The 19899-nt window shown below is 38.9% G+C and overlaps 2 protein-coding genes across 4 annotated transcripts in view; one reads left to right on the top strand and one right to left on the bottom strand.

The window, feature by feature from the left end:
- Positions 1-19899, bottom strand: part of LOC131693700 (glucose transporter type 1) — a 704006-nt gene that overhangs the window by 500660 nt on the left and 183447 nt on the right. The gene's annotated exons all lie outside the window — the stretch shown is intronic.
- The window catches only part of LOC131688135 (uncharacterized), a 174073-nt gene that overhangs the window by 65886 nt on the left and 88288 nt on the right, over positions 1-19899 (top strand). Inside the window, exons 4-5 of the mRNA XM_058972288.1 lie at positions 9368-9664; positions 9940-10628. Coding sequence (XP_058828271.1) covers positions 9368-9664; positions 9940-10628 — 986 coding nt within the window. The remainder of the gene's footprint in view (positions 1-9367; positions 9665-9939; positions 10629-19899) is intronic.

Genomic DNA, 19899 nt, shown 5'->3' with positions numbered 1-19899 from the left:
CTGTCACCGGTAACAGACTAAAACATTCGACCTGTCAAACAAATGTGTAAAACTGGATCTCAACCGAAAATCCAAATTTTTCCGCGAAGTTTTTATTCTTTTGTTTGACAATGTAGATTTTTATTATCGTATTCTTTTTCTACTTACTGTCTTATTTTCCAATGTTTTCTTCTATTTATTTTCCGGCGGTGTGCCTATGACCGACACACAGTGAGAAAAAATGTATTTTTTTTGTAAAAAAGTCCGAAAAACTGATTGCTAGTATTTACAACGACCGCACGTTATACCAGTTTTGCCACAATTCTCACTTTCGTTTGAATTTATGTTCAAAAATGAATATATAACTCAAAAGTTGGATACGGCTGACCAAAATTAGTATTTCTTAGGTAAAAAAAGTTCTGCTAATCGATTGGAGATAATTGGAATAATCTCACGAAACGTAAACTTTTTACCCCAATTCTTCGAACAACTAAAGTTTGAAGTTTATCCTGGCCTTATAATTCGTTAAATGGCCATTTGTGGCAGATCAAAAATGATAACTTATATATAAAAGTCCGAAACGTGTGTAGCCGTTTTACCCCAATTCTTCATAACTCAAATGTAAAGTTAATCCTGACTCTATATTTTAGAAAGAGGCTGAATGCAGCTGATCAAAAGTCGTATTTCTAATGTAAAAAATCCAGGGGAATTGGTTGAAGATAGTTAGAATGACCGCACGAAACATGTGTACCCATTTTACCCCAACTCTTCCCATATCTCAAGTGTGAAGTTAAACCTGGCTGTGCTCCTTGGAAAGAGACTGAATGCGGCTGATGAAAAGTAGTAATTTTTATGTTAAAAATTCAGGAGAATTTATTGAAGATAGTTAGAATAACCACGTGAAACGTGTATACCCGTTTTACCCCAATTCTTCACATAATGTGTATGTGGAGTTATACCTTACGCATCATTGAAAGATGCTGAAAGCGGCTCACCGAAGAAGTTTTTCTTATGTGAAAAAGTTCAGAGAATCAATTAAACCTACTGGGGGAACTCGGGTAAAACGGATACACACGTTTCGTGCGGTCCTTCTAACTATCTTCAATTGATTCCCTGGACTTTTTTACATTAAAATAGCTACTTTGGATTCGTCCACTTCCCTAAATGTAAAACCCTGTTTAACTTCAAACTTTAATTATAGGCCGAATACGGGGTGAAACGGGTTTACACAGTTCAAGCCCACGTTCTGACTATCTTCAATCGATTTCCAGGACCTTTTGCCTTTCTCGTATATAGAAAGGTTGTGCAACTGCTCCAAAAACCGACTTTCTAACCAGGGCCCGGAGGGCCGAGTGTCATATACCATTCGACTCAGTTCATCGAGATCGGAAAATGGTTGTGTATATGTATGTGTGTATGTATGAATGTATGTGTGTATTTGCGGATATATTTCCAAAATGTCCACATCGTTCTCTCGGAGATAGCTGAACTGATTTTAACAAACTTAGTCACAAATGGAAGGTACAAGCTTCCCATCAGCTGCTATTGAATTTCATTTAATTCCGATTTCCGGTTCCGGAGTTACGAATTGAAACGTACAGTCACATAGAAAACCTACTACCTTTGTCCACATCGATTTCTCTAAATTTCCTGAACCAATTTTCACAAACCTATTCTTCAATTAGAGATGCAACGTTCCCATTGGCTACTATTTATTTTTTGTGTATCCGACTTCCGATTACTGAATTATAGAATGATGAGTACGATCACACCGAAAATCCCTATTTCAACGCATACAGAAATTAATGCGAAAAAGTGAACAATTTCCAAATTTGTAAGCCCAATTGCTTTGATTTGTAGTTCTAGCTCACTACCGGCCATGCAATGCTTCTTTGGAATCATTGAACCCCATAGACGGTTCCGGCATTACCGAGAAAAATGGTCGTCTTTCAAAATTAGCAAATTCACATTGATTTCTCAGAGATCGTAAGGCCTTTTTTCATAAACTTAGTCTCAAATAGAAGGTATATTATCGCCATAGACTGGTGTAAAATTTTCTACGGATCGATTATATCAGCGGTTCTCAAAGTAGAAACCCTTCTGCGTTTCTGCGGACCCCTACGGGTAAACTTCGATTTTGTATGCTATCAATATGTTGTTTTTCAGTTTACTAGGAAACAAAACTTGAAATTTCAATATGCGCTCGGAAAATATATTTTTCTTCGCAGACCCCCAGCAACAACTTCACGAGGCCCCCTAGGGGTCCGCGGACCCTGGTTTAAGAATCACTGGGTTATATTGTTTTGGAAATATAAACTGAATTGTTCGGCCACATATAAAATATCCGAAACTGGAAAATTTTCAAAGCAGGCAGTACACTAAAGCTCAAAACTAGAATTTGTATTTTTGATGTCAAATAGCTTTAAAATGCATGAAACGTAGAGATTTGATGAAATCTCCAACGAAAAAATTAACTGGAATCGATTTTTTGGAACTTTAGTGATTTTGCAGCTCACTGCTTACCACGTACAAAAAGCTTTTGCTGTAGCTTCAAACCCACCTTGCTAATCGAGGGCCGGAGGGTTGAGTCATGTACCATTCAAGTCAGTACCACGGACTAACAGACATAACACTATGAGGGAATTCTCTCAAAAAACATCGATCCGACAATTTTCCCAGAACACTAGCTCCACCTTTTATTCACAGTCCCAAACACTGGTGGGTTACCCCTCGGGTTTGGGCACAATTTTTCACTAGTGGTCTATCCCCCATATGCTTGTTCATATGTCAGTTGCGCCATAATTTCAAATGTGGCCACAGTCCCAACTACAAATATATTTAAAATGACCGTTAAAGCGGGCGAAGCTTTGTTTTTGAGTGTTATGTCTGTTAGTATGTGTCAGTACATCGAGATCGAAAAATGTCTGTGTGAGTGTAAGTGTGTGTATGTGTGTGTATAGTGCGAATATATCAACAAAATGTCTACTTTCTCAGAGATGGCTGAACCGATTTTTACAAACCAAGATTCTAATAAAATGTGTAATATTCTCATCGGCGGCTATTGAATTTCATTTTGATCCGACGTCTAGTTCTGGAGTTACGAATTGAAGAACACGGTTACATAGAAAATCTTGTTAAAATTTGCTCACATCGGTTTCTGGAATGTTCTCAACCGATTTTCACAAACTTTAAGAATAAGTTACAACTTTTCCATCGGCTGCTATTGAATTTTGTGTGGATCCAACTTACAGTTCCTGAATTACAGGGTGATGAGTACGATCACGCAGAAAATCCCGATTTCAACGGATACCACGATGTATATATCAAGATGATTTTATTTTAAATGTGACCACAACTGCTTTGATTTGTAGTTCTAGGTCCCTAACAGTCATTCGAAGTTTCAGGCGGAAGTATCCTAATTTTGAAAAACAATTACGTCGGTTTCTCGACTTGATCGATTGGACCAAACTTAGTCTCAAATGAAAGATTTTATAACCCCGTAAACTGGTATTAAATCTCTATCCGTTTCGATTTACGGTTTCGAAGTTACGGGTTGTGGCGTGCGGTCACATAGAAAATTCCAATTCAAACCGATGAATGCACAAAGGTATAAATTTCGCAAGAATGTATGTGAAACAACTTGTATTTGCAGTTGTAGATCGCTGGCGGCTAACCAAAGTCTCGTTGATCACAATGACCATCATAGACAGTTTCGGAAGCGCCCCGGTTGGGCCGATTTTCACATACTTAGTCCCAAATGAAAGGTATATATCCCCATAGACGTTTATAAAATTGCATACGGATCGGTTATATGATTCCGGGAGTATAGACTGAACCGTCCGTTCACATATGAAATAACCATATGAGACGGAACTGAATGATTTTCAATGGACATGATCCCTTTAAATTTCACAAATCATTTTCGTATTTTCAATGCCAAATGTCTCCAAAATACATGAAAAGTCGAGTTCCTATGATATCTGGAATTTTTATGACAAATATCGACTTTCTGACCGAATTGGTGCTTAAACCTTTTGGAAGTATCATACGATTGGTTCAATATACAATTTTAGAAGGCTTTGATCAATCACGGGAAACTCACAGGCGGTCGACTAAGCTAAGCTAAGATTTGGTGCTTAAACCTTTTCAGCTGATCAAGGCAACCAAACTATGTCTCAAACCGCTGATTACTGGTTATGATGGTTCAAATTTTCGACTTGTTTTTTCTTGTATATAGTTGTCATGTCACGTATAATAAAAAAGGAATATATACATTAGACAATTTATAATGAACATAACCAACCATGAAATCCTAGTGTTCATGATTGAGAAAGGCACAATTGCACCGCTAGGTGGATTAAAACAGGTTTTCACATAAACATTTTAACTATTGATCAACTGCATTCAGACTCTTTACATGTTTAATTTCCCTGTCGAGTTTGGGGAAAATTAGAGTAAATCGGTTTCACCTGTTCCGTACGGGAATTTTATCTATCATCACTCGACTCCTTGTAATTTTTTTTGCATAAGAAACACTACTTTTGAACAGAGGAATTAAACCCGCTTCCAAGATGTTGAGTAAAGTTGAACTAAAAGCCGAATAATTTGGGAGACTTGGGGTAAAAATGATTAAAATTTTTTATGAACGTGTCCACTGGAAAACAGACAGAGAAAGTATGACCGGAACGGTGAGAATAGGGGAATTAAAGCGACATTTAACTGTCAAAGAAAAATCAGGTAACTCCTGACACCAACGAGAGTCGCATTTGATTTGTACCATACGCGCGCACGTTAGTTGGAATGAGAAAGGTTAAGTTTCGTGCAGGGAGAGATAGTTGTATATGGATGCCTCGAGCGAGAGAAGAGCGTGGAGGTTAAAATATCGGGGAAAAATCACTTACCAAAATCTTCATAATTTGCATATTTTCCGTGGACCTACCACATTTTAGCCATACAAAATCGATAATAGATATTTTGAAGATGTTTCTCAGCTTAAAATACCACCATTTGCAGTCGGTTACCATTCATAAATACTCTATTGAAAAACGTAAATATTGAGTGACTCTAGTGAAGGTGATGATAAATTTTCGTTATTGTGCGCTCGTTTCATATTGAACTGACAAATAGATTGCAAAATATGATTCAAGACCGATTAATTTACGACATTATTAAGAGTATTAATTAATATTATGCTTTTCATAAAGTAAATGCTTTAAATCCCGTGCTGGAAAATGTGAATAAAATGCACCATGTTTGTTTAAATATTTCTGATTTTTCTCTAAACTTTTGTAGAGGGCATTTCAGTACACTTGAATGTCCCCATAAAGAAACGACCCATCGACCCCCACTGTCTCCTATAAGCAGATCGTCACCTCTCCCTCTCAGCGATCGGGCCAAATCTCTCTTTTTATCTATTTTTTGGTCCAGTGGACTGCGCTCAAGGCTTGAGATATTTATTATCACTGTTTGCCCCCGTTCCTAACTCAGTCGCCGCCAGTCTTTTGGCAGTGAAAGAGCTATGGAGGGGCATGTTGATGTCTGCCCTCAAAGCCTATCGGAAGATGCTAACGACAATAGGGTTGGGTCAATTAGGAGGTATTATCGACAAACATATGATTACGGCTTAAAAGCCAACAGTCAAACTTCTCTTTAAAGTGAAATTCCGGACAATCCGTTAATCGCCAAACACAGTTTACGGCAGTTAATGAAAGAGAAAAGTTTTCTCTTTTGTTTACTACCAACATCTGTGACTGGTGAGTAACGGTTTTCCCGGAATTTCCTTTCAAACAGAATTTTGACAGTTGGCTTTTAAGCCGTAATCATATGTTTGTCGAGTATTGGAGACTGCGGCGGTGATCACGAAACTGTTGGGAACATGTGATGGCATCATCACAGTTCCTCGATGGCGGAGTGGTTAACGCTCCTAACTAGAGACTGGGAGATCGCAGATTTGATCCCTGCTTGAGGACATATCTTTTCTCAGTGTTTCCAATAAAGGTGAATTTTCACCGTTTCTTCATTCTCACCGCTCCGGTAATTCTTTCTCTGTCTGTTTTCCAGTGGAGGAAAGGAAAAAACAAGGAAAACACAGATTAAAATGTTTTACGCGGACAATCCTACTATCTTTTATAGAATCATTGATTTTTTTTTGCACAAGAAACACTAACTATGGTAGCACGCATTCTGTTTTTCTCCAAGTTACAGGTAAACTTCGATATAACGTACATCTCTGTTTAAAAATTGTACGCTATATCGAATTGTACGTTATATTGAAGTATACAAATTTTTTTACAGAATTGTTGTTCATGTTACTTTATTTTGTAGAATTTTGATAACGCGTAACTAATTTTGAAAATCTAACATACCTAGTAGTGTAAAACAACTTTTCTCATAAGAAAATTATAGTGGTTCCATAAAAAAGATGTTTTTTTCATATTTCCACCATCGATTTATTTGAAGTGATACACAATAGGACTCGAAAATAATCTTTGATTCTATTAACCGGATTCAGGAGTCTCAGAAACCAGCAGTAAAATTTTGGTAAATATCACTGGATTACTCGTAGATCGTCAAGGGGACTTCATTTCATGCATCACATGATGGCAACATCAATGCAAAACAGACAAAACAATCAGGGTCCAGGGAACGGAATATCCGAAATCGGAGTTAAATGTGTCCGCATCACTTTCAATATGATTCGTAGATCATATGGTTGATGTAATTTGATGATCCAAATGTCGAAAATGATAAAAAAAATCTGTAGTCCGAAGAACTGAATTCGCTATTTTTTGTGGCACAGCATACCATGGAACTTAAACATTGTCATTCGGCCCAGAAAATCAGATTCCGTAGTCCTGAAACCAACCAACCAACAATGGTCACACCAATATTATTAATATTAGTTTTCAGTTAGAACTTACTGATTTTATATTATTCATAGAGATAAATTACGATCATACGCAAATGAAATTGGAAAAAGTCTTCAATGAAGTAGACAATTGCTAACATGCTCATAAGAAGCCCAATTAGTACGTTTCAAGATTGTGTGTAACATATTGAATTCTTAAAATAAGGCATACATGCGTAATTGAAGAGAAATTTGGATATGAAAAATAAATCAAAAAATATGTACGTTATATCGAGGAAAAATGTATGTTATATCGAGTGACGCCATATCGAGGGTACGTTGCATCAAAGGTTACCTGTATACAGCCAGTAATAAAAATAAACACTAACTAAAAGGAGAATTAGGGCAAAACAAGCATGATAGCGTACTTTGCGGTCGTTTTAAAAACCTGTAATCTATTCCCCGCACATTTTTGCATAAGAAGCGCATATTTTCGATAGCCGCACTTAGCGATCTATCACGCTCCGAGCCTAAAATTCTCATACCTACTCAATGAACGACTAAGAATTCATCTTCGTCTTTTCCCTGCCTCCTTCATCTCTTAATGCATAAAAAATAAAACAATAAAGGCATTGTCCCCTCCCCTCTCGATTCTACGAAAACGAGTAACAGAAGTAGCGACTTTCGTTTCCTTATGACATTCCAAAGTGTCAATTTCGTTTTGATGTATGCTCAGTAATTTTCGATTCTCATTCATAAAATGAAATCAAAAATACAACTAGACCATAGTTAAAACGAGAAATATGCACATCTATCAGGCTTCCGTCTTACAATACCATCACTAGCTTAGCAAATCATCTGAATCGAGCAGCGGCAAATAAATATCATTGCTAGTGTATTTTCGTTTCCCCAGCAGTAAGTTCAATATCGAAGCTACCAATACCATTCTGAATCTCAAAGCGAAAACGAGTGTGCGGAGGGAATAATGAAAACGCTCTGCTACGTGCATGTGTTGTCCTAGGCCGTTGTCTCATTTTCGTTTTCGCAAAGTGCTAGTGGTATGGAAAGAAGCTTCGTTCTTTTGTCAGTTTCGCCTGATTTTGGCAAATGAAAAAAAAATTTCCGACTCTGATTCATGCTATTGACTAAAGTCGTGTTTTTGATACTTTTTTTTCCCACTGTGCGACGTCAGAGAGCCCTTCAACCCGAGCAAACGGATTTACCTCCCTGCCAAGGGAAGGACGTAATTAGAGATATTACACCTCAGAAAATTCCGACGACCTCGGTTGGGATTGAACCGGAACCATTGGCCGATTGCATAAACTTTGTCTAACAGCGGGCACCTGCACGGGTTAACCTTCATCGTTCGCAGTATGCATAACAGATTTTCTCGACTCAACTAGCGTTGGGACATGTTTGCTTAGCTTACCTAAAGTAGCTTCGCTCACCGGACGCGCAGAAAGTATTACGTCTGCGATAATGATTCACTCACCTGAAACGAAGATAAAACAAGAAAAGTTAGTACGAACAAGTTGAAAATTCTAGTGACGTGTATTCTGTCCTATAGCTAGCTCATCGCGTATTGTCCATTATGCTTAAGAGAAGGAATTGTGCTGAAGCAACGAGAACGGTAAAATTAATTAATATACATTTTATTTCACTTTTATCTTCCCCATCCCTCGCGGCAGCAACTAAACCCATTAAACGGAGGTCAGTTCCCGGAAAACTAGCATCCTCCTCCCAATAAGAGAAGCGAGGATAATTTTACTGTGATGTTGAAGAGCGGGGTCCAAGTTCTTCCACGCTGCAGATACGTTAACGGTAATTTTGCAGCGGAGAGAAGATAAACTTCGTTCTTCTCATTCCAACGGGGAAGGAGAAGGAGGGGGAGGGGCACGAAAGCTAGGGCGGGGAACAGATCCGGCTCGTTGAAAGCTGAACTGATTAGTGCACTATGGTGGCCACTTCTTCAGTTTCAGGCAACGTTACTCTGAAACAGCAAAGATTAATTTTCTTCGCAATACCTTCGAGGGGGACGATCATTATACTCTGATGTGCATTTCATGAGGACAGGAGGAATTCCGAGCTGGCAATGTCGTACCGGTAATGACGGAAAATAGTCCCACTTAGCGTCGAGTCTTTCGGGCAAGAATGCGATTTGAAATCTTTGCTTAACTGATTAATGAAATGTCTGTTGGACTTGAGTGCACATTAACAAGCGGGGGTGTCTAATGGGTAGAATTTCCATAAGCAATTTCACTTTGAAAGTTTTGAAATATATTTTATGATGCCAAAGGCTTCTTTATCGCATGTATGACGTTTGGAAAAATGGCAATCCAAGACATTAAAATGCTGTGTGAATATTTTCTAGTAGTTTGAGGCCCACTTACTGCATCAGGATATATTAAAAATTCGGATAATAAACTTCTAGATTTAAGGATTCCAAGAACCCAATCCTCACTAATTATAAATCTCCTAATCACTTTAGATCTTTTTTGTACTTGTGCAATGTTCGAAATTAACCCAATTATCCCTTTTCAGACCAACCCGGCTGTCCAGGAGGAGGCTAAGTTGGCGCCAGCTGAGGAACTCCAAAAAGCGCTAACTGATCAGCAGCATCTACAGAAGCAGCATCAGAAGCAGAAAGAGCATCTGGAAGGGGAAATAAAGCGATTGCAGGCATTGATAAATGACAAACAAACGCTGGAAGGCGGTCTTATCGCCGATCTTAATCGGAAGCTGTTGGAAAGTACCAGCCGCTGCCGTCGTCTCGAGCACGTCCGAAACGAAACTGAGAAACGGCTTCTGTACGCAACCCTCGAGAACGACCGGTTGAACGTAAGTTAGGTGCATGGAAGAGAACCCAGTTTTTTTTGCCACCCAGCTTGGTGTTGTCACCCAAGAGTTGAAAGGTTCCTTTGCTTACTGGGATGAAGTTGAGTAAAGTTTAGATAAGATGTCAGAATTTTCGCCTCAGTTTTTGTATAGCCAAAATGACAAGAGGTTTCATTTTTGTTCTTCAACACTGATATAAATTCTTCCACGGAAATTTATCAACTTATAGTCTACAATTTCAATGCTTTAATCTATTCTCCTTTTTCTCCCCGAAACAGTTTCTCCTAAACTCCCAATCATCAACCATGACCAACCTGCGAAGCGATTTCAGTGCCATTCAAACCCTAGCCCACCAGCAAATCGATTTGCTGGATCGAACCGAAAGTCCTCCTTCCGCTAATGGCATCGAGGAGACGAGCCGGAGGACCACTTGGCCAAAGGCGGCAGTAAACGCCAGCACCAATAATCACCATCGCAATTATCGTCACCCTTCCGGCAGTAGTCCGCGCCCTCGGCCGAGCTGTTCCACCGTCACACAGGAAAAACTAGCATATGGAACCGCAAATGCCAGGAAGCTACGGCACCATTATAGCTTTAAAAATATGGCAGAAAAAGAAAGTGACGACGGTAATGATGCTAACGACTCTAAACTACTGCACTCACCGGCAAACGGCGAAGGGCGTCCGCCGGCTTGCGATAGAACCATTCCCAGCGGTGGTGGTGGTGGTGCTGTTGATGATGGGAAACTCGACTCAAACGACTACCGCAGCCAGGAGCATCAGGAAAGCGGCAGCGGTGATAATGCTGATGCATTCCATCGGCAGTGGAGAATGCTTCCATATCACCGGCGGAATGGCGGTTTTTGTCCCATTAGTACCGTCGATGGAAGTGCGGCAATTGGAACGAATTTGGAAGTGACGTCTTCGTCGACTTCCTTATCGACAGTGTCATCCGGCAGATTAAGAAGGTATGTACGTGGGGCGGATGTTTTTGAAGTAACACGGTAGCATAGCTATATGGCACGCTTTTAGTCAGATGTGCTGTGGCTGCAAGGATGCAAACTACTTTTTGCCTTCGTCGTAACTTTTTATGAAGGGACCCGATTTGAATATTTTAGAGATATTGGAAAATCGTTTAAATGTAGAAAAAAACCATTTTAATAACAAGTCATTGGTAGCAGAAGTTGCTTATTTGAAGCTATTGGAGAGATCTTTGCCAAGTGGTATATGTCGTATTTAGGCAGAAATAGGCTCCCATGTCGTAATAAGCGTCTAACAAATTGCTTCATACTGAAGGCCGTATTGCTGGTGGAAAGTTAACACTTTGTTCCTTCTGTCTTGAGTGAAACTCTGACATAAAAGTGTTTGTTTTCGGAAATCCGACGTCGGATTTGCGACATCGAATTCCAACTTTGAACTATTGCGACGTTTTCACAAATTTATGCGCAAATTCAAATTGATTTCTAAAACAATTACTGGTTATAACTCCCTCAACTAATATTTCCGACCTCAGAAATCAGACATCGAATTTCCGGCATTGGAATTCCAACGTCGGATTTCCGACTTTAAATTTTCGACTTTGTATTTCCGACGTGAGAATTTCCGACGTTGTACTTCCGATATCCAATTTCCGACGTCAGCTTTGCGACACCGAATTTCCGACATCGAATTTCCGACACCGAAATTCCGACGTCGGAATTTCCGAAATCGTATTTCCGACGTCAGAAATTCGCAGATTTGTGCGCAAATCCAAATTGATTTCTAAAACACTAAACTAATATTTCCGAAGTCAAAATTCCGACGTCGAATTTCCAACGTCGGAATTTAGACGTCGAATTTCCGACGTTGGAATTCCTTACTTACCTTACCGTTCAGGCTAGAGCCTTGTTGTCTCTTGCTGTATGCAGAAACCGTCTCCACTCCACTCGGTGTATTGCTGTTTGTCGCCAGCCTTGCAGTCTTCGAAGGATCCGCAGGTCGTCCTCTATCTGGTCAATCCACCGTGCTCGCTGTGCGCCCCCGTCTTCTTGTTTCTGTAGGGTCGTCCTCTAGAACCATCTTCACCGGGTCATCGTTCGACATTCTTACAACGTGTCCAGCCCACCGCAAACGTCCTATTTTTGCGGTATGCGCGATAGATGGTTATTCCAGTAGCTGATGCAACTCATGGTTCATTCGCCTGCGCCAAGTTCCGTCATCCGTCAGCGCGCCACCATAAATGGTACGCAACACCTTTCGTTCGAAAACTCCACGAGCATAGTCCAGCTCTCGCGGCCGTAGAGGACCTCCGGTCTAATTAGCGTCTTGTAGATAATCAACTTCGTGCTGCGGCGAATTTTGTTTGACCGGAGCGTCCTCCGGAGTCCAAAGTAGGCACGATTTCCCGCCAAGATCAGTCTCTGAATTTCTCTGCTGGTCACCGTCAATCCGAACTCGAGATGGGAGGTTCACATTGCATTTTGTCTTCGAAACGTTGATGGCAAGTCCAATCCTGCTGGCTTCAGCTTTCAGTCTGATGTACGTTTCCTCAAAGATTCAATCCCTGCTCTCCTTATTACACCTTCTAACGCAACGTTGAACAGCAGATAGACCATGACCCTGACGTAACCCTCTTCGAGATACAAAGGGTGTCGAGAGTGTCCCTGACACTCGAACAACGCACATCACCCGATCCATCGTCGCTTTGACTAATCGTGTTAGCTTATCCGGAAAACCGTACTTGTGCATTATCTGCCATAGCTGATCTCGATCGATTGTGTCATACGCCGATTTGAAATCGATGAACAAATGATGTGTGGGCACGTTGTATTCGCGGCACTTCTGCAGAACCTGCCGAATCGAATTCCGACTCCCTAAATGAACATTTCCGACGTCACATTTCCGAGCACGGATATCCGACACCGGATTTCTGACGTCGGAATTCTAAAGCCGGATTTCCGACGTCGGATTTCCTACATCGGATTTCCGACGTCGAAATTTCGACATCGGAAATTCGGTTTCGAAACTTCGACGTCAAATTTCCGACGTCGAAATTTCGATTTTCTCAATTAATATTTCCGACGTCGAATTTCCGACATCGGAATTCAGACGACGGATTTTCTACACCGAATTTCCGACGTCGGAATTCCAGCGTCGAATTTCCGACTTGGGAATTCCAACGTCGAATTTCCTACATCAGATTTTCGACACCGAATTTCCGACGTCGGATTTCCGTCTAAATTTCCGACATCCTCAACTCACTCAGCTAATAATTTCTAACGTCGGAATTCAGGCATCGAATTTCCGGCGTCGGAAGTCCCTCAACTAACTTAACTAATATTTCCGACGTTTTCACAAATTTGTGCGCAAATTCAAATTGATTTCTAAAATACTAAACTAACATTTCTGACGTCGCAATTCTGACTTTCTCAACTAACAATTCCGACTTCGGAATTCCGGCGTTCGAATTTCCGACACCGACTTTACATAGTCGAAATTCCAACGTCGGATTTCCGACATGAAATTTCTGATGTCGATTTTCATCTAAATTTCCGACGTCGGAATTTGGACTTACTCAACTAATATTTCTGACGTCGGAATTCCGCCGTCGAATTTCCAACGTCGGAACTCAGACATCGAAATTCCGACATCGGAATTCCGACATTGAATTTTCGACGTTGAAATTCTGATGTCGAATTTCCGACGTCGGAATTCTGACTGTTTTTATTTTCGATTATAGAGGTTTTAACCTTACGGTCATTCGCCTCTTCAGGTTAGAAAAATCTCTTATGAAAAATTTCTAACCCAACTCTGATAAAATATATTCGTAAATCGCTATGCATTAGTTTCGTACAGATAATTTTCATAAAATATACGAATTTTTCGTACATATAATGAATCGTTCGTAGTTCTATTGAAACACATTTATTTTTTATTACGAATTTTTCGTGAAACCCACGAAACGACTTTCGTTGGCTTATTACGAAACAGCTTCGTTCGGCAAACGAATTGTTCGCTGATATATACGAATATCTTTATAATATTTACGAGCACCATTCGTCGAACCGTCAACGTCAACAGAGCTTCAATAGAGGTAGAATATGGAGTCATTGTTGCTATACGTCAGGTAATTGTTGATGTTCACGACGGTCTCGATCTGGCTATTTAGTAGCCGTATCCATGTCCACCGGTTTCAGGAAGATTTTCTAAACCTCTTTCGCTTCTAGTTGATCCAGAATCCGGAGCAGTACGGATTCAGTTGAGCCATCGCTCGATGGTTTTGCATGAATAATTTTGAGTTTTTCTCTGCTGGAGCAATGTAAAAGAATATGCTAACGAAAACTTCTCTTAGATGAACGAAATGAATTCGTGCGACCAACGAAATTGTTCGTAATATACATAGACGTTTATTAAAAAACAAAACATTTCGTTTTATTCACGAAAATTAATGTTTTAACGACAACATTTGTGCAATGTACACTAAATAAGTAAAATTCACGAAAACTTTCGTTCATCAAGCGACCATTTCTTCGTACCACAGTAAAATCGATTTGGCAACATCAATTTTTTTAAATAAAAAAAAATCTATGTTGTCAAACATCGATCCCAAAAGATCGACTGAAAACAATAAGAGGATAATAAATACGAACACTTTTCTAAGATAAACGAAATTAATTCGTGCGACCAACGAAATCGTTCGTAATATACACACACGTTTATTAAAATAAACAAAACATTTCGTTTCATTCACGAAAAATAATGTCGTTATCAACGATAACATTCGTGCAGTATACATTAAATGTGTAAAATTTACGAAAGATTTCGTTCACCAAGCGGCCATTCTTGTTCATGAAATGAACGAAACCTACTATTTAGAATGCACGAAAATACTTCGTTGCAGAAAACGACGAATGAATTCGTGTATTGTATGATCGATTTCATTATATTTACGAATTTATATTATCAGTGTATGTGTGGGGTCGGGACTCAAACCCAGGTGCGCTGCGTACAAGGCAATGGATTTACCAACTACGCTACGCTTACCCATAATTCTGACTTCTTCAACTAACATTTCCGACGTCGGAATTCCGAAAGAAACACGTAGAGCAAAACATGGGTGGCAAATACGATGTCAGCGTCAGAGAGAATTAAAGACCCACTATCAAGCTAGTCAGTATGAGTGATGTACTTACTGGATGAAAATGAGCTGAGAGAAACATTAGTGATCCAAAACGACGTGTTTGAAAACCTGACGCACTTCAAACTTCGAAAAGCATACCGCAATGAGAAATTTCAGTTCAACAACTGCAGCGCTATCGTTGAGCTCGATGCTAAAACGTTCACTGCGTTCATGCAGAAAGAAAAACTTAATTGCGGGTGGGACCGATACAGATTGCTTGATGGACTGCAGGTGACAAAATGCTTTAAATGTTGCGGATACAAACACAAGAGCAATGAATACAAAGCAGAAATTTCAAAGTGCCAATCAGCAGTGAAAACCACTCCGTGAAAGCATGTAAATTCATGACGCAGAAGTGTGCAAACTGTGAAAATCTCAACATGAATAGAAAGCTTACCATTGACACTAGGGCATTTCAAATTTTTTTTTTAATTCTCAAGCCAGAGCACCCCCCCCCTCCCACCCACCCTTCCCTCTCATATTGTGACAAATGTCAAAGTAAGCTCAGATGCCAAATTTCGCAACATTTGGACAATTCTAGACTCCCGCCAACTTCGCTTGAAATTATTTAAATTGATTCTATGGGAAAACATGAAGGAAAAATATATCAAATGCTATAACTTTTGAAGTAGCAATAAGAAAATTACAATTTATGCCTCATTTTAAAAAGAAATAACCTTAGTATTTGAATGGAAATATTCATGTTTCTAGAAAAATATGAAAAAGTGGGGTACTGAGTCATTTTGGCCCCAAAATCTCCTATTTTCAATAATTTTTCTGCTCCGTGATGCAAATCATACATATTTTGCAGTTTTTCTAATGCAAATAAATCCCAGAAATCGAACGAAACCATTTTGACCTTTTTCCGAATAAGAGAAGTTGGAGTTATAGGGCCTTTTGTCATTCATATTAAATTTTATCATTTTCTCGTGCATGTATGTCTATTATTCTTCAATCAATTTTAATAAAATGTAACTTGTTGAACGTGGAAAATTCTTAGAAATACAACAAAAATAGATTCGGTAAAATTCAGAAACATCAAATTTGTTGACATTAACTCTACAAATCACATTTTTTTCAGGATGGAAACTTTTTTCAAGTGATCCCCCAGTGAATTTTACACTAAAAGTAGTAAATTTAATAAGAGTTTTGTTGTTAAATGGAGTTAATATGTGCGATTTTATGATAAAAATGTGTAATTGAGACTATAAGTCAGATAATTTGATGTTTATGAATTTCATCGGTAACGAATCTATTTTTATTTTGTTCCTAAGGATTTTCTACGTTCAATAAGGTACAATTTATTAAAATTCAGTGAAGTATAATAGAGATATATGCACGAGAAAATGATAAAATTTAATATGAGTGACAAAAGGCCCTATAACCCCAACTTCTCGTATTCGGACAAAGGTCAAAAAGGTTCCGTTCGATTTCTGAGATTTTTTCACATTAGAAAAATCGCAAAATATGTATGATTTGCATCACGGAAAAGAAAAAAAGAAAAATAGGGGATTTTGGGGCCAAAATGACCCAGTACCCCACTTTCCCGTATTTTTCTAGAAACGGAAAAATCTCCATTCAAATACTAAGGTTATTTACTTTAAAAGAGTAGAGGTGTGCGCCGATGCATTTTTAATCGGCGGCGGCGTAAGCGACATTTTTGGCCGGCGGCGGCGGCGTTGGCGGCGTCACGCCGTTGGACCCTATCGGCGGCGGCGCGCCGGCGTGTGTCGGCGTGACGAATATTGACGCCTAGGTAACTAAAAAAAATCTTAACAGTACAATTCCTTTCCCAAATTTTCGGTTTCTATTGTAACAGACTTCACAGCACATACAAACAAACGTTACAGCTTAAAGAAAATCTAAAAAAATCATCGCCCACGATGTACTAGCGACATCTGTTGAACACATTGCACAAAATGTAATTCTCGCAACCATATCAATTTTTTTTTCAGCTGAAGCTCCAATAGTGCCCACCCTGCTTGCCAAATGCAAGATAATAAATGAAAGGTGGAACAATTTTTACAGTTGTAAAATTTGAAGAACGAAATAGAAAAATTGTCGATGTCGCATACTACGACTTTGCATGAAATAATGATTGCAATTGACAAATTTGAAGAATGCAGAGTAACGACTGTATTTCAATGACCCAAAATAATTATTTATTGTTCTATATTTGGGAAAATAAGCAACGGTAAAACAGTTTTTGTTTTGTTTGAGGAAATTAATTGTTGTTGTCGTTCCATTGTTTTTTGTTTCTATTTAGTCATCTTTACCGTAAGCCCGGAGACAATTGACAGCTCCCATATAATGAATTCATAAGCAAATTTTGGGGTGATTTGGTGATGTCATGGCGGCTCGAATGGAGCAAAATTTGAAAAAGGCGCATCCCATTTATTATTTTCCATATCTGTGGAAAATAATCAATTTAAGCATTTCTACCATTTCTTTTTGCTGCAAGAATTCTGATAAAAACACAAATTCTATTCAAAACGAATTGTTAAGCTTGGTGGTGATGTACTCTCACTGGCCAAAATGTTTTTCATTTACATTTCTCGAGATAAAAAGCACCAATGATTTAACGATTTCAAACTTCACACAACAAGAAAACCAAAACATGTTTAGGAAGGACAAAAGCCGGTTGTTAAAAACAACGACTTCCAGCTAAATATATAATAAGATTTATGTAACTTTGCTGACGGTTATCAGTTAGGGATAAATTTATTCTCTAATAATAGTTTTCTTTATTCACATTTTGGAATAAGCTTTTTCTAAATGTTGTTCTAGCCGCATTGACGGCGTTCATAACACACGTAACGAAAAACGCTTTTCTCTTGAAACTTTTTCGTTTCGAGAAGGCATACTAGCGCCACCATCAAATCGGTGGTGCATATATGAAACAAGCACTATCTGTCAAGTTGTCCCTGGGTTGTTTACCGTCGCTCTTTTAGAATCCCACAGATATCAGAAACCCTAACACAAGGCGTTATTGTTGGCATTACTGCGCAGAAATGTCACTTTTAATTATCGTGTAAGGACACCTTTCAAGGTAGACACATTACTTCATTTTCCAGGCTGGTGTTTACTTTTACTTCTTGTAAGTACAAAATCGCCACGATGATAAGAAATACGATTCCCTGGCACTACATTTTCTTACAACGTACGGTCTACTTCTATCTTGAGTGCAAAGTATGCTCGATGTGCTGGAATCCTACAGATCTACACCCTGACGAAACCTAAATATACAGTTACTATCAATCATAATCATTCCACGACTTGACGTGTTAGCTCCTGTTAGGATGAAACTGATCACAAAACAAGTCTGATTGAAAATGGTCTGAGCGTATCTCTAGTTTTCGTAGCACCTGCACCCCGCCAATTTCTCCAGCAGTTCCGGGGACCAACAAATTCTAATCCATTCGATACACCGAATCAATTAAATTACTAACATCCTGTTATGTGCTTACTCACCGATCGGCATCGTGTTGTAACTTAAGAAATGGTTGTGAACAACTCCCACCTTGGGCACTTCGACAAGAATGAATTTCACATTTCCGGCCCATATTGTTTGTTTTGGTTTGCATGAGATTAAAAAGACCGTAACGTTTTCGGGTGGGTGCGGAAAATAAGTAACGCATTTAGCTCTGTGTCAAAATCTCTTCAATAACGCCACCGATTTATAATTGAAATCGACCTTTTTTTCTACGAGTGATAAAAATTCATCTCGTGTTATGTCTTATTTGTCTGTGATACCGGGCTGGTGCAACTGCCACTGAAAATCTTTCTTGAGTGGGGCTAGATCACACGATGAATAATTTATGAGACTATAAATCTTACCCTCTGCATCGCCACATCTGTGCACCAGCGTCGCGAAAAGTCAAGATCACTTTGCTCAACTATTCTTCGAGAAATTTTTTTTAAAATAGGTCATGATTCAATCAATTATAAATAAACCTCGTATTGAAAATGAAACATTGATTTGTATTGACTTTATTGACTAAAACAGTCAAGAATTGAACAACGTGCAACGATTTTCGTAAATTCTCGTCGTGTTATCGTGATACTTTAGTCTTGAGCTTACCGTTGGATTTTTTACACAGAGTCACGTGTCTTATAGTTTTCTAAATTATTTCACGGACATGAATTGTGGCTAGGTAATGTATTTTGCTCAGCACAGTTTCGTTTAATTCCGAACATTTCTCTGAATTTTAACAAAGGAATAACAGGGTTACAGGTGGTAGTAATGTCTTTGTATCTAATGCTCGTGCCTATGAGACTGGTTGCTAGCAGTTGTACACAATAGCTCACATAGAAATTTCAAAACCAAAAAGCAGAACGAATAATCCATGAATAAGGGAAGATGAGGTATGAGTTCCTTGTAATTGTTTACGTAAGTATAATAAGATTATGTGGAAAATTAATTACTTCATGGATTACATCATGAACAGTTTCACGAACTCGACTGGTGAATCGTGTGTAGCATATTAGGAATTAAGAATCGGTTAAAAAATCAATGAATAATACACTGCGTTCCAGTGAAATTAATTACGTGCAAAGATTAGGATCAGGCACATAATCGTAAATTTCAGGCACATATATCTTGAAAGTGGAAGTTTTTTTTTTATTTGTGGACCATTTCAAGCACACGAATGGTGAATTGAAACTTATATGCTCACAATCATAACCAGTTGACGAAGCAAGGATGGATCTTTGAATTATATAACGAGTGTCGTGTAATGGTTTTCGAGAAAATATCAAGATTATTTTAATTTAGTAATCCAATTGACGTCCCCTAATACCAAATAATGATCAAGATGTGATAAATCATCAATCAGTTAACGTGGTATATTCGGTCCATAGACAATGTTCCTAGATTTGTGGATAAAAGTAAGAGTCAACAATTTTAGAGTTCGCGAATTATCGGCGCGGGAAAAATGCATCGGCGGCGCGCCGCCGATCTACCGTTCGGCGTCGGCGTACGCTAAAAAATACCGGCGGCGGCGGCGTGGCGCGGCGGCGCACAGGTCTATAAAAGAGGTTTTAAATTGTAATTTTCTGATTGCTGCTTCAAAAGTTATAGC

The sequence above is a fragment of the Topomyia yanbarensis genome, chromosome 3 (genome assembly GCF_030247195.1).
Source record: "Topomyia yanbarensis strain Yona2022 chromosome 3, ASM3024719v1, whole genome shotgun sequence".
Classification (NCBI taxonomy): Eukaryota; Metazoa; Arthropoda; class Insecta; order Diptera; family Culicidae; genus Topomyia; species Topomyia yanbarensis.
Note: the sequence above shows the minus strand (reverse complement) of the source record. Positions and strands in the feature narration are given on the sequence as shown.